Here is a 23,812-nt window from a genome sequence, read left to right as displayed (position 1 = left end):
AGAGCTTTGGTTCTCTCTCAATGGCTCTTTGGGCATCATGAAAGTCATCTCGAATGAGGTCACGAGGCGTTGGCAGGGGAACGGGATCCACTTTGTGTGATAACCACTAGCTCGACGGCTGTGTCTGAGGCGTTCGCTTGCTCTTCCAGAATGCTTCTGTACAACATTGAGTCTTAGTACATTGACAACTCAGTCTGATGACTCCATATGTTGATTGATTTATACCAGGCTGTTCAATGGACGTTGTCTGATCGTAGCTAGTTACTTCTAGGACAATGAAACAAACGCTGCCAATCCGAGTCTTAATTGATGACTTGTTTGCTTACGTCCCTGGACTAGGTCAAGCAATGATCCATGATGAAGACATTTCCTTGGCGACTAGAGGAAGCAGTATGGCCCTGAGGATGACTGAATAATAAGGTGGGATTTGACATTGATAGCATTACCGACAACGCTCATAATTAAGCTAGCCCTGGATGCCTAGCTATTAAAAAAACAAACTTACATTTCTTCCCTAGTACATCTCTACTAGCAGCGTATCGACACAGGGCAAGCCAGGCTTGTTCATGACAACGCAGTGCCAACGGTTTCAGCCAACGGGCTCAGGGGTGGGATGAGACGAATGGCGTGACATTCAGATGGTTCACGTCTTTTACTCCAATTGTTCCTTGCATGATCTAGAAGAATATTGACAACCTCGCACAATTGTTACCTAGTCGGAGAGCGTAAACCCAGAGTATGCTACTCAAGAAGACTGTCAAAAATAAAGTATTACAGGGTTACAATAGGATTCAGACGTCTAATGTGACCGTCACGTTTACCTAACTCCGACCAAGATGTAGAAAGGTGCATGCACCCCAGAGATTCGGGCCGCCCCACAGTGCCATCCGCATTGAGCAGGAGCTCTCTCCTCATTGCCCTTGGTCTCCAGCTCCAATTTTCTGCCATCTGGCGCCGTTGGCCTCTTCGCTCTCCTCTTTTCCTCTCCTCCTCCCTCTCCCGCCCCGACGCTCCCTAACCTCCATCGAACCCCCCCAATCATGGCCTCCTTCTTCAAGAACGCCTTTGGAGGCGGCAAGGCTGCCGAGGAGCCTGTCGCGAGCCCCGATTCGGGTGAGTTCAGCTGCCCCCTTCTTCTCGCTTCTCCCCCCGAGTTTCGACAATTGCGCCACACTGCGGCGCGTGGAGATAGCATCATGACTGACGCGCGCGACCGCATCCTCCAGACTTTGCCGACTTCGCCGATGCTGCCAGCCCGGCTCCTGAGCCCATCGTGCCCGATGCCTCTACTGAGAGCGTCGCTCCCGCCGTCACCGCTCCTCCCTACACCAAGTGGTACAACATCCACGAGCGCCACTCCCTCTCCGAGTTCAAGCTTGAGGGCATCATCCTCATCATCTCGAGCTTCATCTTCCTTCTGCACATGATTGGCGCAACCCGCAACCGCTCTAGGGCCAAGGCTTGGATACGCGCTCACGCTCCTGCTCTCCAGAAGGAATTCGCTCTCGTTGGCTTCGGCGGCGTCCCCACCTTGGACAATGATGTCAAGCCTGATACTCTGATCAAGGAGAAGTCGCTCTTCGAGTTTGCGACCTACGCCACTGGCCGACAGAACACGGCTTTCATGGATGTCAAGCTCACTCTGACCAAGAAGTTCAACCCCATTATCAACGGATTCGAGCACATCATTGGCTTCTTCGTCGAGTCCTTCGACGCCCCCCACGACGTTGCTGAGGCATTGATCTATCCTTTCGATGGCAAGGAGAGCCTCACTGTTCCCGCTCTCCCCGGTGCCGCCGAGGTCCGCGCCAAGGATTCCAAGAGCACCTATGATGGTTTCGTCTGGGCTGTTGTTCACAAGGATGTCATGCGCCAAGTTCGCGACCAGCGATACGACCTGTCCCTCACCTTCACCAAGGACAACCCCAAGCTGCCCCTCTGGCTGACTGTCATGAGCGAGAGCGCCGAGGTCACTGATGCCCTCCTCACCCCCGAGCTCATCGAGGCTGTTCAGAACGCCGGCGATCTGTTTGAGTACCTCATCGTCTCGGACCAACCCACCGATAAGCCCGTTACCGTCGAAGAGACCTCTCCTCGCAAGCGCCTCTTCCTCAAGTACCGTCTTCCCTCCAGCGGCAACTACGAGAAGCTCCTGCCTCTCTTCTCCTACTTCCTGCAGCTTCCTGACGCCCTCGTCAAGGTTGCCCACTTCCGCCCCGAGGTCACCAAGAAGGTCCGCAACACCCGTGAGAACGCCATCGCCGAGATTAAGAAGCTCGCAGAGGATCAGCGCCAGGAGGAGCGCCTTCTGGAGAAGGAGAAGGCTCGCAAGGCTAAGCGCGACGCTGACCTCAAGGGTCTCGACGCCAAGGCCCAGAAGAAGTATCTCGACAAGGAGAGAGAGAAGGAGATGCGCAAGTCGCAGAAGCGACAGACTATGCGTGGTTAAAGCAACCTCTGGGTTATGGGGTAGGGAATGGAGATGTTTCTCCTCGCTCACGCCTGGATGCTCTAGGGATGAAAACTGTATCAATAGTTTATGGCCACTAATTATAGGGGGTGCTTATGTTGGATAGTCCATATTAAATGACACGATGTTCTATAGCCAGATGCTATCTCACGCTCTCGATTTCATTCCGTCACGCATGTATAAGACAAGTAGATGAAACGACGAGTTGGTATCATTGTAACTATACGGTAATTCAATGTACGGTGGATGAGCACCCGTTTTACACATGGGATATTTTCTTTACGACTCTTTACTTTTTATCCTGCCCTTGGTCGACAGCATCCCTCCCACCTATGCTCCGATACACCGTCCCAGAAAGTACAGATAACCTCCACTAGATATATAGTATAGTATGTATGACGTGTGCCTCTCCAGAACAGAACCGACCCGGCAACATAGGTAAGAATTGTAGATGGTGGCTGTGAACCCGTAAAACAAATAAAATAACGACGAATTGTCAATCTCTCGTGAACTCGGCCCAGTCTTCTGTGAGCATCCCGTCTTACACAACGTAGTTTTTTCGGTTCTCCTCGCGATAGTGGCTCAGTACCCCGTCACCCTGTGCACGGGATACACTGGATGGCGTGGCTTTGCGCTCTAGGGCTATGGGCTTTCGAGCTTATGAGCCCTGGTGTATCTAGGGCGTGCTGCTGGACTCGGTTGCTTTTCGAGCGGACATGGACCAGCAGCATCCTCTGGACACGCCTCCTAAGCGCGAGGGATGAATAGCAAAGCATCCCGGAACTTTTCAGGTCTGCGACTCCTGCGAGATAGTGCTTCAATCGGTCCATGGCATCCCATCCTCTGGGCCGGGCGTTCCGTGCATCTCAGCCGAACGCCCGCCCCGATGGATGCCTCCGAGGGCCTGCATGTGTTTCCTCCAGCTTCCTTCAGCCCATACAGGGCTCAAGGAAGAAACCCGAGACCGTTCAAGGTCCCATCCACATGCCCCCGTTGGCGGTGCCAGCCATGCTTTCAGGGCTAGGACCAAAGCCATATCCAAACAGAGTGGAGAACTCATCCATGACCTGCGGCACAGATGGGAAGGTCGCGTCCATCCCCATAAAGGGGCTGGCTGCGTGCATGGCCGGCATGCCTGGGCGAGTTGTGCTGCCTGCTCCCCTCCAGAATGCATTCGGGTTGGGAGGCAGCGGCATGGAAGCCTCGGGTGAAGACTCGTGCCTAATCTCTTGAGCGGGCACGTCGTTCTTCCACAGGAGCTCCCACTTCTTGAACCTCGAGTAGTCTGTCTCCCTACCCGAGGGATCAGCAGTAGCGTCCAGTCGCGAGATGGCTCGCTCGAAGACTTCAATCAAGGACGCCTCAGAGCGGGCCGACTCGCCACCGGCCGACATCTCCTTGATCATGGCCATGCCAGTGCGGAGGCCATCGCGCAGCCTGTCGGTCTTCTTCTGCAGGCATTGGGTGATGATGACGAGCAGGGCAGCCCGACAAGAGCTGAACTCGGTGTACGATGCACGTGCAAGGCCGATGGTGGTCTGCAGTAAGTGACACGTCTCCACGATGGTCAACGCAGCTTCGACGCAGTCTGCAACCAGGATGGAACGGGGGTTCGACTTGTGGGGGGTGTTGGGTCGCTGGTTGTTCGAGTCGGCCGGCGAACTCGAGGTACTTGCGTTACCCCGGATGGCCTCACGGGGGAAGATGAAGGGCCTCCCAGCATACATGCGTAGAAGACAGTACTCCAGCTTCAGATGCATGTCGGCGCGCGAGATTGGGTTCTGCAGGTTGATCTCCTTGCGGAATGCCGTCTCCGGGAGTGAATCCCACCACTTCCGAAGCTCCTCCTTCATATCGATAACCCGTTGCAGGCCTTCGTTAATCTCATGCTTCTGGGATGTTCGAAGCACTGATCTGTTGGCGGTTGTCAGCCCAGGATCCTTCAGGGGGGACCATCTTGGCGTGGCGCAATTGACTTACATCTCGTGTGCGATCTTTCCAAGGGCCTGATTCAGCCGCAGCGTCGCGAGCATGTGCGCGACATTCGCGGGGTTGGATGGCATGATGTCGGGTCGATCTGCAGGCATCTCCGCATCCACATCCTTGCTCTGGATGGACAGAGGTCGTCCGTGATAGATCCCAACTCTCCTACCTACATGTTAGTCTCCTGATGTGAGATTGTTGTATCGGCTAGAACATACTTCTCGGTTGTATAGGCTGTCCACCACACGCGATTCCTCGTCTCACGGACGTAGGGGTCAAGCCCCTCGGCCGGCCACTTCCTGTGCATACCATTCTGGATAGCCAGTTTCACCGCGAGGTTGAGGTAGATGTACGACAGCCCTGAGGCATCCAGGGGCAGAGTGTAAATGCCAATAAGGAGAATGGCCTGGACACTCTCGAGCGAGGCCACCGTGATGACGTCGGGAACGAGCTTGCATGCTTGCTGATAGAACATGACGCCAATGGTGTCCTCTGAGAATGGGCTTGAATCGGGCCCCTTTCCGTGGTCATCTCTCCCTGTTCGAGAATCCAAGTAGGCGTACTGGGTGCCGATGGCAAAGATGATCCAAATCATGCAGAGCGTGCCGACTTCGCGACGAGACATGGCCCCGGGGTTCTGGTAAATTAGATCAAGTTGCTCGGCGAGCCACGCCCTTTCAACGTAGAAATAGTTGGTCTCGGCATGCTTATAGAACGCCTGAACTAGAAATTCGGCAACGTATCGAGGTGGTAGCGCTGACAGAGATGTCTGGGTGTTGGTAGACGACTGTAGCTCCTCGGCTCGGTAATACTCCTTGAAACTGAGAGTACCCGGTGCATCCTATGCAGACCCGAATTTTAGAATTATCATGGCAAATGGGGTGCAGGAAAAGACGTACGTGGCGGTCTGGCACACACTGCTCGATCCACTGTTTTATTCGCATCGAAAAGTTCCAATGGGAGAACTCGCCCGAATAATCTTGAACACGAGATTAGCCGATCTGCCCAAAATCAATTGTCGCAAGCAGCGGTGAGTCTCACGAGTGGTGTTGTTGTCCAGGGGCTGGACTGTATAGTTCTCATCATCCACGCCCAAGTAGTCGGAGCCGGGTGATCCCACAACGGGAGCCTGTCGGTGGACTTGTGCTATGTCAGGGTTCTTGTTGTCCACAGCCTCGGCCATGGCCTTGATCGATTCGGGGTCGAGGGGGATATTGCCGGCATAATGCGTGATGATCTTTTCCATGTGAGCGATGCGCTGGAGAAGCTCGGCGTTGCTTGCGCCAGACCGGTTCCTGTGGCAGGCAAGAGCCGAACGTTAGCAACGGCTGTGACGCATATCGGCGGTGGAACAACGGCGCGGAGAATTACCTTGCGGAACCGTCACCGCCGTCAGCATCTCGCGCGGTAGGACCTAGGAACTCGCATTGGCGATGCAGGCGTGTGCATCTTCGGCACGGGACGCCGCCGTCACACTTCTCCTTTTGGCGTCGGCAGCCATCGCAACTACAGACAGTGAGTTAGCATCAGAGTCGTGCCGATGGAAGTAAAGCGAATATCGGAGTAGACCGAATGGCAGAAGGGATGATTGGATGTCGAGGAACCGAATGAGGTAGATGGCGACAAGGCTGAGGTGGGCACGGCCGTAATCCGATTTCAGGCAGAGAGACAGCCGGCCCTTACCCAAGACTGATTGATGCCCCTACGAGGCATTGCGGCGAAGAATCGACAAGTCGCAACGGCGGGAAAGACGGGAGACTCACGCTCGAAGGGCTCGCTTGCGCTCTCTTTCAGCCTCACGGCGCTGCCTGTGCTTTTGCAGGCTCTGTTGTTGGTTGTCCATTCAGGAGGACGCGCGCGACGGCGCGGGGCCGATTGCGGCGGGCGGGATGGGAGGACTCCTGGGACCTCGAGCGACGGGGAGGCCCGTAGATCCCAGCAAAAAGGCGTGGAGAGCCGGAGGGTTCAGCGGAACGGCGATAGGCGAGGGTTGGGGAGGGCCGGAGGATATGTGTGAGGTGAGGTTGAAGGTTTAGGTTGAGGGGATCACGGGAGTTTTGCGGCTCACGACTAGATCGAGGCTTGTGAGGCAAAAAGCTCCATCCAGGACCCTGCGGGTGGATGTGCAGCGCAGCGGAGCGGCAGCAGTGGCCGTGGCAGCCAAAAAGGTGACAGCGACTAGGTACAGGAGCCAGTACAGTAGCCAGAAGCCAGCCAGCACAGTCGACAGTACCCGAGCAGTGTCAGCTTTCCCACAAAAAACTCCAGTTGCAGCGAGCAAGGTTGACAAGGTCAGGTCGTTCGTTTCGGGTCCGGAGTGGGTTTTCTGGGTTGCTGGTGGGGGAGCAGACCACGGTGCCTTTTCTTTTGGGCTAGGTACCTAGGTAAATAGGTGGCCAGTGAGTCGAGTCGAGTCGAGCCGTGACTTGTGACTTTTTTGTGGTCAGAGAACCGCGGGCGTCTTGTTAGCCGAACGAGACAAGAGACCAGAGCGAGACGAAGGAGAGGAACAGAAGAGATAAGTAAGACGCGGGGATCGCGGCTAGCGCCAATTTTAGTGGCGTTGGCGGAGTCGCAGCAAGACAGTCCGTCGACTCCGTCGTGTCCGTAGAAGCCGCTTGAAACCCGGCGGAGGCCAGTAAGAGCGAGTGAAGCGCCCGCACCAAGACGACGGATGCCAGTAGCAGATGGCTGTGTTATTGTTGTCGGACTCGAGCTGACGTTTCCCCAGGTTGACGTGTATGCTGTGAAGGGGAACCTTGGAGGTTGTGGGAGCTGAAGAGATGACGACTGAGACGAGATGAGCGTTTTGAGTGGTTCAAAAAGAAACGAAGGAGCCGCGATGGTAAAGACAGCCGAGAGCTTCCAGATTGCAAGTTTGATGTTCGAGACTTTGGGGAGAGGGCACTAGTAGTCTATCTACAACCCCCCTTGACCCTGGAGGGGCTAGGCAGGTTGATGCCGCTGATGCTTGTCGTGGCTTGCTGCTTGTTGCAGGTGCTGAGGGGTCTTGATGCTGTGAATCGGGATTGCTGTTGCTGCAAGCCCACGATGGTCGACCAGACGAGCTGGTTGGTGCGCAACGCCAATTGGTTGCAGCAGATGGCGAGCCAACACTTTGCTTTTTCAGACTGCAGCGAGCGAGCGAGCGAGTGCCTAGGGGAGGCGAGGGGATTTGCGCAGGAGGGTCTCGGCCTCTCTTCCTTGGGGATGGATGGTTTTAGATTGTTGGTAGCAACCGTGCCGTGCAGAATGTACCTCGACGCGCCGCCGCACTTGACTTGGTTGGCGATCGCTCACTCATCGGCCTGCCGTCAGGCCTTGAGTCGGGGCGCGAGCGTGCTTGAGGTGGGCGGGCTGGTTGCTGAGTGGCAGCGATCGGTGTAAACGGCGTCACAGGGCGTCAGAGGAGCGTGGCATGGCCGCATGGACAGGGTCGCTTTTCTTCTGTTCCTTTCTTTCCTTCCTTTGTCAGGGTGGGAAATTGGAATATGTTAAAATGAGGAACGGATGCAACGGAGGGTGACGTTATTCCAAGTTTGTTCTACGACCTGTGTGGAGCTTGATGAAGATGCGGCCAGGGGAAGATGCCAGGATGGCTAGGCGAGGAGTGAAAGACCAAGGCCTGTCCACGCAACTGGAAGGCTGAGAGAAGACTGCTTGTAGGTAGGAACCTGGAGGTAAAAACAAAGGCGAGACAACGTGCACAACGGGAGGCAATGCGACTGCAGATGGGCCCGCGCTTCGTGCAGATGACAGGGAAATCCACAAGGATGACAGAGGGAACCTGAGAAAGACACCATCGACCACGAGCTGATGACAATCGTCGGTTCACCTTATCGGGACTAGCGCCTTGCCTAGAAGCACCTCTTTAGAGCGGGGCGGGGCGGGGCGGGGCGGGGACGATACATGGGGACGACGGTAGGATAGGTTCGATGAGCTACGAGGAAGGCGCCATTCATCAATTGATAACGGGCTACCCCTTGTTTCTCGACGACCCTTGGCAAAGCTTCATTGCTACAATGACCGCAAGGCGCTCATGGAGCCCTGCCGTCCAAGACAAGTCAAGAGCAGACGCAACCATATCACATCACAGCCTAATCGGCCGCAGCTGCTGGGAAATGGCGTCTTGGTCAGCAGATGCGGTGCATCCATAACCCACCGAGCCCCTGCGCAGACAAATGACATTGCACACATCGAAGCTGGGGGAAGATGCCACATGGATCGGACATGGGTGCTGGTATGGGGATTCCGTCCACCAAGGCTCCTCTCACCAACCAGCCTCTGCTGCTCGACTCCCCGATCGAGACATGGTTGACGCCAGACGGAGCATTCTCACGGACGAGCAGAGCCGTGGGCTTGGATAACTCTACCGCACTGACCAACAGACATCCATGGACGACACGACACGACACGACCCCCATTCCCCACTCTCTTCGACACGCCGCATGAGATGTCGCACGTCTTCACGGACCACAAACGCCTCACTTTGATTTGATTGACATTCGTCAATGACAAGGGCCTTGATCTTTGGGCCAACTCCAAAACATCCAAGGCAGGCTGACAGGCAAGGGCAGCAGCACCGCCATCCATGGATTCGTAACGACCTCCCCTCATGGGTTATGCCTTGGTTTTTGCGGGGTTGACCGCTTATCGAGCACCATGACGACGATTCTCGAGATCTTCCAATCCCCTTCCCAAGAGCCAAAGCAGGTCCTGACTGACAGCCAGCACCCGCGTGCGCAGGACCCTTGCCTTGCTTCCCGTCCATGGAGCTCGGCCCCTGGTGGTGATAGCCGTGCCCAGGATGCGAGATAGTTTCCGATCCCCAGCTTCTGCATCAACGACCCACGGAAATATCAGCATTGTACGAATTTGCTACCCTTCCAACAAACCATCCCATGTCACATCCTCCTGGCATGCCGTCCAGTCAATAGAGCAAGCCTTTGTCACATGAGCACGTTAGCTCCATGTCGTCGACGTCCCCTGGATGCAACGTTGGGCTTTGTCGGTTCCGAGCAGCGACGCCCCTGAACATCGGCGTGCCGTCCCGTCCATCAACCGGGCTTGAGACACGGCCGATTTACCCCAGACCGCGGTGAACGCGCGCACCGCCCAGTACCCGAGCCTCGTTGACTCGGCTCCGGCAGCCTATTTAGCCATTATCCTCACTTCTGCCGCCCTCAATGGGACGTTGGGGCTTATCAATGGCTCGCATAGCTTGGCGGCTGTACACCATCTCACTCTGGTGGCTGCCTCAGACCTGCATAGCAGGGCGCCCAACCTCTTCCCTCCACGACTATCCCTTCTTGGCATGCCGTCCAGACAGACAAGGACACGAGAGCCTCTCCCTCTTTTCATTCTGATCGAGATGTAACAGGAAATAACCACAAAGGTGGTAGGAAGAAGCAAGGTGGATCGGCTGTTGCACAAGATGGGTCTCGAGATTGCATCTTGCAGCTCGCCAACCCATTATCCCACGGCATTCGGTATCTCTCTAACCACTCGATGGCATCGGAGCTCACCCTCGACCGGCCGAATCCGACATGGATCCCCCTTCTCACTGCATCCATCGCCCTTGGCACCTCAGATTTGCCCCGATCCTCTTGCTGCGCTCTCAGTCCCTCCCTCGTCTGCAGGCGCCGAACTGCCGCAGCGACGAATGCCAATGTCCCTCTCCCACCAGCTACTGCAAGCCACAGAGGACTTCTGGACCCCCAGTCCCTGGTCGACGGGCTTACTGCACTCACACACGCCTCATCTCTGCGGTCTCGACGGAGGCCTGCGTACGCCTCTCCTGTGTATTGAAACTGCAGGTCTCCCCGATTTGCAGTCGTTCGCCTCCTCTATGTGATAGGTAAGATCAGCACGTGGCAGAGCCTTCCTTTCTCGCCCTCCCCCGCCCGCCTCCGCGGTTCAATTCTCCCCAACAGGTCATGTCTTGACGCCGGAGAACGAGAGCAATGCCGAGCCCTGCGCGGTCAAGTCGGCAATGGCCGGCGTTTGGGGAGACATGCACCGACGTGCAGCTCGAGCTGGGCGTTGAGTGGCCATGAGAAGTGATACAGCATGCCAAGATGCTCGAGCGCTGCTTGTAAATCTCAATCTCAATCTCAATCTCAATGCCGAGATCGAATTGTCTTGGTTCAGGGTTCATCACCCAGAGTTGCTGTGAGTTGAGTTGCATTGAGTGGATATGTGATTCCTTGAGTTCTTGGCAACGATATACCGATACTATGCGTTGTCAAAACTCAGTCTCACTCAGTCTCACATTGACTATCCACATATCATAATGCACAAGGCAAGGACAGGCAGAGTAATGGTAATTTTGTTTGATTTCCAGTACCTTAAATGTACGCCTTGCGTAGAACTACTTCTGTCATGATCGACGCCCGTCTGTTCCTGCTCAGGTATTACCAGTTTATTCGAACAATTCGTCTCCTTTTTCTTTTCCCATAAAACATGTCCCAAAAAATGCAACGCTAGTAGTAGACATGATGATGCATAAAATCCCAGTTCCCGTCCCGTTGACCCCCTTAGTAGTACTTCACAGACATCTTACAGAGCGCCAATGACCTTGTCGAAGGCGTTGACGAGGATAGGAACGTGCTGCTCCTCGAAGATGAGCATGGGTCGGAGGCGGACAGTGTTCTTGCCGCAAGTTCCAATGTTGACGCCAATGTGGCGCATGGAGCGGACGAGAGCAGCAGGGTCCTTGGTGTCGAAGGCGATGAAGGTGCCCTGGTCCTTGCCTCGGAGGTTCTGGATGTGCTCGGGGTACTTGGCAGCCAGGCGGGAGAGCTCGTTGTAGAGGATGTGGCCGACACGGGCAGTCTGCTCAACCAGCTTCTTGTCCAGGATCTCCTGGATGACAGCCTTGCACATGATGACACGGGCAGGGTCGCCGATCCAGGTGTTGAACTGGCGGTAGGCCTTGTCGGGAATGAGCATCTCGTTGCCGAAGAAGTAGCCGGCAGTCTGGGCCTTCTTAGAGAAGGTGACCATGTCAGGGGGGAGGTCAGGTTCCAGTGGTCGTGGCCCCAGAAGGAACCAGTGGCACCGAAGCCAGTCTGGACCTCATCGGCGATGAGGCAGGTGCCGTGTCGCTTGGTGATGTCACGGAGACCCTGGAAGAAGGCAGGGGAGGCGTGGTTGTCACCACCCTCGGACTGGATGGGCTCAACGATGAGACCGGCAACGGGGCAGTGCCACGAGGTGATGATGCGCTCAACCTCCTCGAGGCATCGCTTCTCCTCAGCGGCGTTCTCCTCGGCGTGCTCCTCGAGAGGGTACTTGAGGGCAGGGAAGGGAGCCTGAGGCCAGTTGAAGCTAGGGATATCAAGCTTGTGGACGGCCTTGGAGCGGGTGGTGGAGAGAGAGCCGAAGCCACGGCCGTGGAAGGAGTTGCGGAAGCTCATGATGGCGAGCTCGGGGGAACCGGGCTTGGAGTTCTCGAGGCAGGAGTTGATCTCCTCGTCGTTCCAGTCGACGCCCTCACCACGCTGGCGGCGGCGGTAGAGCATGAAGGCAGCCTTGTAGGCCAGCTCGTTGGCCTCGGAGCCAGACTGAGCAGTGAAGATGTAGCTGAGGCCCTTGGGGGCAACCTTCATGAGGCCGTTGCGGAGGATGTCAACCCACTGGTCGGAGGGGAAGTTGCCCACAGCAGGTCGGTTGACGAGGGCAGAGGCCATCTCGGGGGACTTAGCAGCCTCGAGCAGGGTCGCGTTGTTGTAGCCAACGGGGATGGAGGCGATCTGAGCGTAGACATCGAGGTACTTGTTGCCGTCAACATCGACAATGCTGCGAGTTGGTTAGCCATTGACAGTCTTGATCGAGAGCAATTGAATCATACTAGTTGTCGTGGGACTTGTCATAGTCAACCACGAAGTGGACAGCACGGGCGTCGAAGATGGCATCGAGGCGCTTGGTGCTGGCCTTGGAGACGGGACCGGGGATCTCCGTGGTGACGGTGGTCTTGGGAGTCTCGACGAAGGCAGGCATCTTGAAGGTGTTGATGAAGATCTCTAAAGGGGATTGACTGTGTTTCCTCTGGGGTATCAAGTGTATATGCGAGGATAGAGAGTCTGGATGTCCTGGAGAAGAATCGAGGTCAAGATGGACGTCGGGGGAGGAGCTATTATAGCAATCGGCGGCGGCTTCGGAGCTGCCATGGACGACGACGAGGAAGGAGTGGCACCAACCAAGATCGGGAAGGCAATTGGAAGGCCTCGACAAGCCCGCCTGCCCCTCTCCGATGGTTGTTGCGGCTCATGGAGACAGCCCGTGGCAGGCGCAAGCAGAGGGAGAGAATCAATCGTGGGACCGGAGTCGAGAGACCGACCGGCTCGCAGCCGGAGGGGGGAGGCTCACGAGACCTCAGACGCGCCGCCACTTGTACCTCCGTCCAGCGGAGGGAAAGAAAAGGTACCCGCTCGGTGGGAGGAACGGCAGGGAGGGGACCCGGCACTTGGTGGGTGTTTTGCGTGGCAAACATGTACCCTGACCTCGATGATGGAAGTCGGCGGAGGTACCGAGGACGGGGATGTAGGATACCGAAGCGACGGGGCCTGGATTGCCCTTGTCTGATGGTTCATGGGGGAAGAAGAGATGTGGGAGGCGGAGTGGTACTCTACATGAAGCTCTGTACCGCGCGGTAATCTCGCAGTACAACCACTGCCCTCGTTCTAGACACTGATGACCTCGCCGTGAGAGACAAACATGTACCCCCACCATCTGGGACTTGACGCCCCGGACATTGGATCGTCGGTAGCGGCCCCGGGGATCCTTTAGGCGCTGTGAGCGCTGTCGGCACTGCAAGATCCCCTGCGAGTTCAGTGGTCAGAGCGCCTGGAAGGTTCTGTCACGACAGGCCCGGCGTCGTCTCTCCACGACTTCCCCCACCGGCTCACGATGAAAAAAGTCTGTGTGTACGTACGGTATCAACGGCGGCACCGACACACCAAGCCTGAACCTGGAGAACCCCGTGGATAACTCGAATCCAATCTCCACTGAATTCCCAGTTTTTACCACGATTCTCCATCGTCACTAGACCTTGCCGCTTGCTTCTCGCTCCGGCCACCAGACCTCCCATAATTTTTTTTCCTTCTCCATTCCCCACCTCCACCAGCTCCGATGGGGATCTCTTCGCAGAATCCAAGGCACATGACACGCCCACATCCTGTTCTTGGCTAATGTCACACCTCGCTTCCCAGCCGTTCACCTTTCATGTCACACCCTCCCTCTCACACGCCCACGCCCGGCCCGGCCCTCAGTCGGTGCCGTCTGTAAGTGTACCCTCACGGAACCGGCATCGCGGGCGGCTTCAGTTCAAGGCCTCAATTGCGCTCGCGAAACGGCAGCGTCATGGTGGACGACTCAGCAACGTGCACCATGACAGCCAGCCCGGCTCATTGCCGTGCCGTGTCCTCGGTCAAACTCGAGCCTAGGCTTTGGACTTGGGTATATCAAAAAGACAAGAGCCGGGAAGGAGAGGGGAAGCTCGTGGAACTGGACTGGAAGTGTTGTAAGCAAGAATAGAAAAAGGTCAAGAGACAAGCAAGAACTCGTCTTCCACCATCACCACAAAAGCGTTCACTTGCCGGGTCTCACATTCCCTCACCACCAACAGTCGACGTAGACAAGCATCACCATGGCTTCCAAGGTGTGTAGCATCTCCCCCCTTGTCGCACCTTTCTTATTAGCTGTCTTGGACCATTTCCCAACAACTGCGAGATACAGCCTCCACTAACACCGGATCTCTTTTCCTCTGCAGCTCAACGACCCTACGCTCCTCAAGACGTCCTGCTACGTCAACGGCCAATGGGTCGCTGCAAAGTCTGGCAAGGTCTTTGCTGTCGAGAGTAAGCGCTCCAACCAACCAAGCTCCCTCGAGATCCATGGAGCTAACGTCACTGTGCTGCAGACCCCTCGACCCTTGAAGAGGTGGCGAGATGCCCCGAGTTTGACGGACAGGACACCGAGGCCGCCATCGCAGCCGCCGCCGCCGCATTCAAGACCTTCCGCAAGACCCCGGCGCGGCAGCGGGCCCGCTTGCTCCGCCGCTGGTACGATCTCATGATCGAGAACGCCGAGGACATTGCCCGTCTCATCACCCTTGAGAACGGCAAGCCGCTGTCTGATGGCAAGACTGAAGCTATCTACGCTGCCAACTTCTTTGAGTGGTTCTCCGAGGAGGCACCTCGAATCTACGGCGAGACAATCGAGGCGAGCAACCCATCATGCCGTCTGTCTACTGTGAAGCAGCCCGTGGGCGTCTGCGGTCTCATCTGCCCGTGGAACTTTCCTGCTGCCATGATCACCCGTAAGGCCGGTCCTGCTCTCGCTGCTGGCTGCACCGTCGTCGTCAAGGCTCCCGCTGAGGCTCCCCTAACGGCTCTGGCCCTCGCCGAGTTGGCGCACCGTGCTGGCATTCCCGCCGGTGTGGTCAACATCATCACTGCGCTGGACAACACGGCCGAGATTGGCAAGGTTATCACCACGCACCCCGATGTCAAGAAGGTGTCCTTCACCGGATCGACCGGCGTGGGCAGAATCTTGATGAACCAGTCCTCGTCGACCATCAAGAAGCTGTCTTTCGAGCTGGGCGGAAACGCCCCTTTTATTGTTTTTGAGGATGCGGATCTGGACAAGGCAGTCAAGGGTCTGATCGCCTGCAAGTTCCGCTGCTCAGGCCAGACTTGCGTCTGCGCTAACCGCATTCTCGTGCACCGCAGCATCTACGACAAATTCGTCCAGATGGTGCTCGACGTTGTTAAGACCTTTGTCGTTGGTGACGGCTTTGGTGAGAAGACGACTCACGGCCCTCTCATTCACGGTCGTGCTGTGTCCAAGGTTGCCGAGCACGTTCAGGATGCCATCTCCAAGGGCGCCAAGCTGGTCCATGGCGGCAAGCCCCTGCCCCAGCTGGGCCCCAACTACTTTGATCTCACCATGTTGACGGGCATGAAGCCCGGCATGAAGATCTGTGATGAGGAGACTTTCGGTCCCGTGGCGGCCTTCTTTGCTTTTGACACTGAGGAGGAGGCTATCGCGATTGCCAACGACACCGACGTTGGTCTCGGAGGCTACTTTTTCAGCAACGACGTGAACCGATGCTACCGAGTGGCTGAGGCTCTGGAAGTCGGCATGGTCGGTGTCAACGTTGGTAAGTCATTTACAAGTCGAGAAAATGAGTGTAGTAACTAACATGGTCATGATAGGTGTGCTAAGCGACCCTGCGGCGCCCTTTGGCGGTGTCAAGCAGAGCGGTTTCGGCCGTGAGGGAAGCAAGTACGGCATTGACGAGTTCACAGTGACCAAGATGGTTATGACAGGCATTGATGTATAGGTTAATGATTTTCTTTAATGATTGATAGACAGTCTACGGAAGGATGGAGGAATACCCAAAAAGGTGGCATGTAAGTGGCCGAAAGCGGCCCTAGCATTAAGGATATCAAGCGAAAAAGAGTTTTCTATGAATAGACGCCATAAAAGGCATCATCTTAACATGGTAGTTGACACATATTGCACGTGATATCAAGAGAAGTGTGTCGACAGCTCTTCTCATGCAAGTCTATGTCACAGCCCAGCACTGAAGCACCGGGACAGGTACGGCATAAAACCCACGCCTCACCCTCTCACACAGACATTCCCGGGCCAAGCTCCTTCCGGACGAGCAGGTGGAACCCCAAGCCCGTACAGGGGGGGCGCAGAAGGGAGGGTGTTGAGCCGCATGGCCTCAACACCAAGGAATGGCATCGTGAGTGCCGGGAATGGTGGCATGGGGGTGGGTATGGGTTGTCAGATGTGCAGAATGGTGCAAGGCAAGGGGTATGAGGTGAATTCGGTTGTGGAGGGGGGACCACGTCGTTGTTTGTCTCGCCGGTCATGATCCAGGGGTTTCTTGGAGATATGGAGGTATGTGACCGAGAAGGTGCCTCGGGTCGGAAACACAACTCCATGATGACCACGGACCTGGTCATCCTCATTTGCGGTGTTTAAAAAGGCCCAATATCATATCCCGATGAAGCCATCACGACTTGCCAAACCCCCCACTTAAGAACCCGGCCTTGGTGTTTTTGACACAAGAGAAATGGCCCCCCAGTGGGTCCCCCTCTGCAAGCCTCTCTCCGGTCCCATCAGATCTTGGGATCGGGGTGTTCGTTTGCTCGGCATTTGGGGTATAGGGCGGAACCAGAGTTCGTTGCCTCTGCAAGCCCAGAAGCGAGCGGCACTTGGGGCAGCCAGTCCCGGTTCTCCAAAACACCATCCGGGCCGGTCCGGTCTTCACCGAGAGGGGGGCAGAATACCTCAAACGGGCAAAGGTGTGTGTTGTGGTGAAAAAGAGGTGTGAGGCAAAGCCACAGCGATCGCCACGACCGGGAAGAGATGCCGGTCCCACAAAGAGGTGTGTATCGAGAAGCAGATACGTCTGGTTCGGAGATGGAACACCAGGGAAAAGGAGAACGCAGATTCAGTTGGTCATGGGTTTATCGAGTTATCTTCCTTGGCTGTTACCAGAGTTGGGATTCATAGCCGGTCGTGATAAGACACCAATAGTCATGCCGATGAATGTACATGACAACACAGCTCGTGGCTTGGAGGATGGGTTGCAATGGAGATTCATGTCCGAAGAAGCTATTCAAACTTTGCATGATAGTTACCCTTTACAGATGGGCATACATGCAGATACAGTAGCCCAGGTGTTTGTTATCTTTGGTTAATGAACCACACAACGTGGTAGCAAACTTTCCCAGGGAGGGCAACCAAGAGTGTCACACTAGTCCTAATCTCGGAACCGAGGCGTCGGCTCCCGTCTCGACTCGGAAATGTGCAAAATACCTACCAAGAACCGATTAGCTCTGTTTTACAAGCTCAATGACAAAATCAGTAAAAACATGGGGAAATAGACAAACCACATGACGATGAGACCAAATTACATACCAAATACAGAACTGCCCGGCGGGCATCAGTCTCCAGGCTGCCCTCTCCCCCGGACGGCCGTCGGCTCCGGGGTAGTCGACCTCCGTAGTGGTGATGGGGCCGGCCGGCGGCGGGAGGACAAAGCAGGGCCGGAGTTGAAAGAAAAATACGTATGTACGTAATGAGTGGATGTTTTTACAAACATGTTCCCCAGATTTTGCGGAACCTCGAAGAATATGACGATGGGGTTCGTTTCGCCTTTCGTTATCTCGTGCCGGTCAAAGTTGAGCCTCCCGACGACCTCTTCCCGGCACGGGGCGGGGACCGGGGATGAAAAGATTCAAGTCACACGGCATTGTAAGGAAGGGCTTGGAGTTTGTTTTCCATTGGCAAGGTTGGACGCCAAGTTTCTATTCTCCTGCGAATAGCATCGAGGTATTCAAACCGTGTCTTCCTCATAGGCTCGACAAAACTTGTTCCCCTCGATGACTACGGTATGAATTGGCGAGGGGGCCATGCATCCTTCCATCACTTGGACTCTCCGGCAGCTAGGATGTCTTCCACCCTCTTGACCTTGTCCGCTGCCGTCTGCTTCTTGTCCGTCCTTGATAAATCGTCAGCCTTCGACTCGAGCTTGCATGATGGGAGGACCTCAACTCACCGGCTACCGACTCTCATGGATGACTGAATCCTCACCACGCCTCGCTTGTGCACAGCAGCATGGGCCTTGCCCACGGCAGCCATGACTTCGTCCCAGGAACCCTCTGCTCGTCTCGGTCAGCTTTCAATCTCTCATCTCGGTACAGCCTGCCCTTCTTCAGCAGGTCCAAAAAGAAATGACGCACCGACTGTGGTACCGGCAGAGTGAAGCGTGTACTTGAGCCCGCTCGCCTTGAGAACCTTTTGCACCTCTGCAATATCCTCGGCCACCGAGACGCTCCCCGTGCCGAGCTGTCGGGAGTTTGTCAGCGCTGTAAAGTTGGTTTACATCAGATGACTCACGGGTAGGAGACAAAAGTCGACGTAGCACGACTCGGGAGTCGCGAGGCTATCGTAGTCCATGGTAAAGGGCTTTCGGAGTGTGCTATAACTAGAGGTCTGGATGTACCGCCTGGAGGAGGTTACGAGGAGACGGGGACGCATCGGAAACGTGATGGAGTGAGGGTGTTTTTGAAGGTGGGTAGGGGAAAGGCTTCGAGATGACCAATTGGCTGAGGGAGACGTCACAAGCAACTAACAGCAGCATCACCTCTCAACTTCATGATGATGCACCAAAAGTTACTGACGTTCATTCACAGTTTGGCCATTATTTGATAATTGCAGCAAACATCACGTTCAAAGTCGAGTTCAAGTTCTCCATGGCATATATGCCTTGTTCATTCATCAGTCTATCTATGTAAGAGTTGGAGTTGTATCCCCTCAGTTATGTAGACCAATTTCCCAGTCTATGCTAAATGCAACCTGATCCAGTTGATTCATCAGGTATATCAATTTCCGTCCTATCCCCCCAAATGCAACACAAAGCTTGCTAAACCTGAACGCCTCGCTGAGCCCAATTTACCAACCTGATTTATGAGATAAGGCCACACAGGACCTGATATGTATGTGTTTTGTGGGGCGTATGTCGCAAGCAAACAAAGGGAATATGCCGAAACTCAGGGTGTTGTCTACACCAACAGCACCGCCGCAGCGACAAAGGCAGTCAGGGCGCCCATGCCCAGCCGCCTATCGGGGCTATTGCCCATAGACTCGTCATCGCTGTCCTCGACGGCCTCGCGGCCAGTGGCACCCGAGATGCCGTTCATCTTGTCGGCGGCGGCGAGGACCTGGCCCTCATCAAAGAAGTCGACGAGCACAAAGTTGGGGGCGGCAGACCACTGCTGGCGGCACTCCTGGAGATGCTTGCCCAGGTTTCCGTCCTGGGTCGTGCCGTCGCTGTTGACAATCTCAATGTTGTTGACGTCGGGGACGAACGCGTCGCTGCCCTCGATCAAGCTCTGGTACTTGAAGTGGTTTACCAGGCTGAGGTAGTTGGACGACAGGGCGGCGGTGGCGCTGTCGAGCTTGGAGGGTCGATCGAGGGTGCAGTTGAAGTCGCCGAGGTTCTGCACCTCAAAGGGCGTCTCGAAGACGTAGTCGAACTCGGGCATCAGGAACGGGTAGTCGGTCGAGGGGTCGATGTTGGTGGCAAAGGCGACGACGCGCTGCTTCCCGCTGATCATGTCCTCGAGCGTCGGCCAGTCGCCAGAGGGTCCTTCGCCGGAAGGTCTGTAAGCGAGCTCGGCGATGCCCGAGTCGTTGAAAGCCTTGCCAATCTCAGAGGGAGATGCGTTGTCAGAGTTGACGAGGAGGAAGGTGACGACTTCGTTGGGGTTGGCGACGATCCAGTCGTTGACGTTGCTCAGCCAGTCCTCAAGGGGACCAGCATCAAGAATCTCGCACGTAGTATGGCACAGGCGGAGGGTGTTGTTCTCCTTGTGAACCTGGGCCTGCAGAAGACGGATACCAGCGCCGAGGGCATCGGTAGCGTTGTAGTTCTGGTTGCCGGCGACGCCAAAGGTCGAAGAACTCGAGTCTCGGAGAAAGGAGCTGCCGTGAGCGCCCATGTGAGTGATGTTGTTGTAGCTGCGGCTGCAGAGGTCGGGAGAGTTGTTGCAGGCCTTTGATGAAGATCCCGAGCCGGAGCCGGAAGACTGGGGAGGGCGTAGACGGCGGAGGCGGCAGCGAGGGCTCCGGCGGCCATGGAGCTGAATGAAGGAAGAAGCATGATGGCGGTTATAGATGTGGATATGTCTGTCTTGTGGTGTTTTTGGTGTTGTAGAGGAAAGAAGTAGCAATACACACAAAAACAAAAGAGATCAAATCAAGATACAATGAAGATGACCTTGCTCGTATGTTCAAGAAGAGGAAAAGGCACGAATTATGAAACGAAAGAACAGTAGTCATTGAACAAAAGAAGATCCAGGGGATCTCGTCTGTGCTTTAAAGCTGACGTCGCCCGGCTCCAGTTTTTGGAGGTTGGGGGCGGCTTTGTAACAAGTCTAGAGGCGTCAAGACCCTGAAGGGCCTGAGCTTTCTCCACCGTCAGGCTACGACTGGATGGAAGCCACCTTGAACCGAAGAGAGATGTGCAGCAGGGGAAGGGGGCTTAGCTGCGCCCCGAGAGACGTCAGCAAATGGTGGATACATGTGGTTTTGTTTGTAAGGTGATGGGTATTGTGCTTTCAAACAGGCTAAGAAAAGAAGCACTCTGCATCGTATTGATGCGGGCCATGGACGGTCGCCATGTTTAACAGTTCACCGATAGAACGAGCTAGTCAAGCATACGGCTATGCTTCTTCTTGTCAACATCTCGTACTGGCCGCGCGTCATGTATCTACAGTTGGCTGGTCAGCAACTATTGATCGACGACAAACGTGGGACGACAAAATTCTCTGACCCAGAAAAAAAAGGTCAAGGCCATGCACATTCAAGATCGACCGCCTCTTTCTCACTCGGGATCAACGGCAGGTGTCAGCCGCCAAGCTTCACAAGGCTTTTGTAGAAAAAAAAAGCGGGATGGATGGTCTCTTTTTGGGGGCGGCGCTTGTTGGTCTTGGCGAGATTGGATCTCGTTTACATGATTTCACTTTCCTTGTCTGCAATCTAACAATGAGATTAACAAAATAGACAGACACTAGATACGCTGTTAATATGAACTTGAATAAACAGTAAATCTCACATCGAAATCATCGTCATAATCTACAAACTCTTATGCATCCAGCCTCTTCATGATCGCCCGCCAGCCACGCCGGGCACATGTTGATGGAGGCTGTGCATAACTCGACCTTGACTCCGCTAGGCCCGCTTCTATTTTTATCCGACCCCCTGTCGACGTTATGCCACCTTGATCGGGCGGCTCAACATCACGACTTCAACACACCATGAGGCAGGCCATGGCAAATCACATTCTCGCCACTGGCAGACCAATGCTCCCTTGAGAAACATGTTCGCACACTCTTGAAGCGGCATATGTATCATAATTGGCCGCATAGTATTGCAATTTACCAAATACACTACACTACACTACTGTACTGTACCAACCCGCTCTGAATGCCAACCTTGCTTGTTTTACCCCCGTTTCACCATCGCCTTCATACACACCATCATATATGCCTAGAGCTATGTACTTACTCAGGGTCTCCATACTCTTGCTTCTTGTCTGACGCAGCAGCTGCCTCGATATCCTTGAGCTGCTTCTGTCCCTCCTCTGTCGTCGCATCGATTATCTGCTCTTCCAAACTCAGAATGTTGGCCTATCAAAAGTTAGCTCATGTCAGTCAACATCATTCGTTCAACTTACCTCGCCAAACAGACCAACGAGCTCCTCAGCCTCGTCAACCTTCATCTCTCCCAGAACCTTGTTCACCTCATCCAATTTGCCCGACTCCAGAGCCTTGCGCATCTCGGGCTTGAAGCTCTCAAAGATCTTGCGCGCTTCCTGCTCCTCGGGGTCCTGGCTGTCCGCTGCCGGCACTGTGATCTGAATGACTGTACCAGGTTCCACGGCATGCAGCTGGATCTGCTCGACGCCCTCCGTCTCTCCCTCCTTGGCCCGCTCCGCCAGGATCTCCTTGGACCTCGTCCGGATCTTCACGTACGTGTCCTGCACATCCTTGTAGAATACATCCTGGGCCTGATGTCCCTTGGTCGTGATGCGCTTGAAGAACAGCCCAACACCGTCCTTGCCCAGAGCTCGGCAGTATTGAAGGAGAAGAGCCTGGTGCACGTACTGTCTCGAAAGCTCATCCTTGCCCTCAAGAGCAGCGTCAAAGGCCAAGACCAGCAGCCCGTCCGTCTCCCGCTCCACCAGGATCTGCGGGTTCTGCGACAGGAACTGGAGACTTGCCGAGTAGTCGTTGGCCTTGATCGAGCCAAACTTCTTTCCCGTTGCCGAGGCCTCAATGTCTGCATCGTCGTCCACCTTGACTTCTTCCTTTCCGGAACCGGAGCTTGATGCGGCACCGGAAAAGTTGGGGTTCAGCAATTCCACCTGTGTAGACTCCTGCTTCTTGTCGGCCGGTGTCGACTTGGCAACGTACGAGCTGTCAAACCCAGTGTGGATGCTCTCGCTGGTGATCTTGCGGCTCTCCTCTGCCTGGAGTTGCCCCAGCTTCACAACCAACTCCTTCTGCAGGTTCTCAATCTTATCCTCGTGTGTCTGAATCTCGGCGATCATTGCCTCGTATCGGTTCTCGGGATTCTTTTCGTCAAGAGCCTTGTTGACTTGGTCCAGCAGAGTGGCCATCATCTTGGTGTAGGATGGCTGCTCCTTCTCCTGTGTATGAACACCCTCAGGCGGTGACGGAGGCTTGTCGTCCTTGGGGTTCCCAGCCGACTCCATGACCGCCTGGAAAGCAACCTCGGCCGGGTTTCTAGTCGCGGCCTCGGAGGCATGGGCTCGTAGCGACGCCAGGAGGGCTGAGATGCGCTTGATCAAGCCATCGTTGACGACACGCTCGTACTTGAGGGTCTCAATCTGTAGTTTGCGGTGCTGCCGCTCTTGGTGAATCTGGTTCTGCTTCGCCCGGATGAAAGATCGCTTATCGACGTTTGGGTGAACTTCAATGTCCGAGTCATCGCTGAGCTCCAGCGCGTCCTAGCAAACAGTCAGTAAACCGAGGCTGACCATCCAGAGTAGTACTAACCCATTTGCTGTAATCGACGGGCATGGTGACTGGGTGAGTATACTACGACTTGATCTCGTATCTCGAGTTGATGACGTCTTCCACCAAAAAGTGAAGCTGAAATCAGGTAGAGAGTCGATCTTGTGCTCTGCCTTGTCAGAGTGGAAGATTCTGGACGTTGCTTCTGAGCTCGACCATGATGGCGGGGTCACCCGGAGCACCCCACCATGAGTATTGGGCAGCCACTCCCGACATCAGCCACAGTTCACACACGCCACAAGATAGCATCACAACACCATCACGATTTCACGAGATGATAGAAACGGCAAAAGACAATTCATGATGATAAGCAAAAAAGAAAATTCAATGCGTAATCTGGGAATCGAACCCAGGGCTCCCCGACGTTACTCGAATGGCAACGGAGAATTTTACCACTAAACCAATTACGCTTTGATTGTTGCGAAAAGGCTACCGAAAATTGCCCCACATACTTGACAAGTCACTGTCAGCAAGACATTGGTGCATGTTTCTCATCCTCTTGGGAACGGTATCATCTCAACACTCACAAAGCCTCATGGGATTCAGATCTTGTATAGCCATGTGGGATTCCATTCTCCGGAATCAACCCTGATCTTCATAAGCAAGAGTACTCCTTCGCTAAAATGATCTAAGCTATTGTACAGAGGTATTGACGCGGTTCCAAAACACCATATTCTAAACGAGCCAAGATTCCTTCTCAGCAACTCTTCCCTCTGCAATTGTCTTCCTCCAC

At 55.0% G+C, this 23,812-nt stretch overlaps 7 protein-coding genes across 7 annotated transcripts; 3 read left to right on the top strand and 4 right to left on the bottom strand.

Moving 5' to 3' along the window:
* Positions 1–1,040: 1,040 nt before the first annotated feature.
* On the top strand, positions 1,041–2,449 carry MRS44_003176 (uncharacterized protein; the record flags this gene model as incomplete). The annotated part of the gene is made up of 2 exons (XM_046275306.2): positions 1,041–1,113; positions 1,227–2,449. 2 exons carry the CDS (start codon positions 1,041–1,043, stop codon positions 2,447–2,449), a joined length of 1,296 nt encoding a protein of 431 aa, XP_046137282.2.
* A 989-nt stretch (positions 2,450–3,438) lies between these two features.
* On the bottom strand, positions 3,439–6,296 carry MRS44_003175 (uncharacterized protein; the record flags this gene model as incomplete). The annotated part of the gene is made up of 7 exons (XM_046278273.2): positions 3,439–4,384; positions 4,451–4,618; positions 4,672–5,294; positions 5,353–5,432; positions 5,495–5,748; positions 5,825–5,959; positions 6,217–6,296. The coding sequence occupies 7 exons, from the start codon at positions 6,294–6,296 to the stop codon at positions 3,439–3,441; spliced, it is 2,286 nt and encodes a 761-aa protein (XP_046137281.1).
* A 3,591-nt stretch (positions 6,297–9,887) lies between these two features.
* On the top strand, positions 9,888–10,307 carry MRS44_003174 (uncharacterized protein; the record flags this gene model as incomplete). The annotated part of the gene is made up of 1 exon (XM_065623120.1): positions 9,888–10,307. The coding sequence occupies one exon, from the start codon at positions 9,888–9,890 to the stop codon at positions 10,305–10,307; it is 420 nt and encodes a 139-aa protein (XP_065479192.1).
* A 704-nt stretch (positions 10,308–11,011) lies between these two features.
* On the bottom strand, positions 11,012–12,454 carry MRS44_003173 (uncharacterized protein; the record flags this gene model as incomplete). Its single annotated transcript, XM_065623119.1, has 3 exons — positions 11,012–11,431; positions 11,530–12,253; positions 12,306–12,454. 3 exons carry the CDS (start codon positions 12,452–12,454, stop codon positions 11,012–11,014), a joined length of 1,293 nt encoding a protein of 430 aa, XP_065479191.1.
* Positions 12,455–14,102: 1,648 nt separating this feature from the next.
* On the top strand, positions 14,103–15,800 carry MRS44_003172 (uncharacterized protein; the record flags this gene model as incomplete). The annotated part of the gene is made up of 4 exons (XM_046268355.2): positions 14,103–14,114; positions 14,226–14,313; positions 14,376–15,617; positions 15,673–15,800. The coding sequence occupies 4 exons, from the start codon at positions 14,103–14,105 to the stop codon at positions 15,798–15,800; spliced, it is 1,470 nt and encodes a 489-aa protein (XP_046137279.2).
* A 2,102-nt stretch (positions 15,801–17,902) lies between these two features.
* MRS44_003171 (uncharacterized protein) lies at positions 17,903–18,436 on the bottom strand (the record flags this gene model as incomplete). The annotated part of the gene is made up of 4 exons (XM_046278272.2): positions 17,903–17,978; positions 18,036–18,138; positions 18,220–18,325; positions 18,377–18,436. 4 exons carry the CDS (start codon positions 18,434–18,436, stop codon positions 17,903–17,905), a joined length of 345 nt encoding a protein of 114 aa, XP_046137278.1.
* Positions 18,437–19,041: 605 nt separating this feature from the next.
* MRS44_003170 (uncharacterized protein) lies at positions 19,042–23,085 on the bottom strand (the record flags this gene model as incomplete). The annotated part of the gene is made up of 4 exons (XM_046275304.2): positions 19,042–20,167; positions 21,548–21,669; positions 21,717–23,012; positions 23,062–23,085. The coding sequence occupies 4 exons, from the start codon at positions 23,083–23,085 to the stop codon at positions 19,042–19,044; spliced, it is 2,568 nt and encodes an 855-aa protein (XP_046137276.2).
* Positions 23,086–23,812: the final 727 nt, after the last annotated feature.

Source organism: Fusarium solani (genome assembly GCF_023522795.1).
Source record: "Fusarium solani strain SB1 chromosome Unknown bctg00000001, whole genome shotgun sequence".
In the NCBI taxonomy this organism is placed as follows: Eukaryota; Fungi; Ascomycota; class Sordariomycetes; order Hypocreales; family Nectriaceae; genus Fusarium; species Fusarium solani.
Note: the sequence above shows the minus strand (reverse complement) of the source record. Positions and strands in the feature narration are given on the sequence as shown.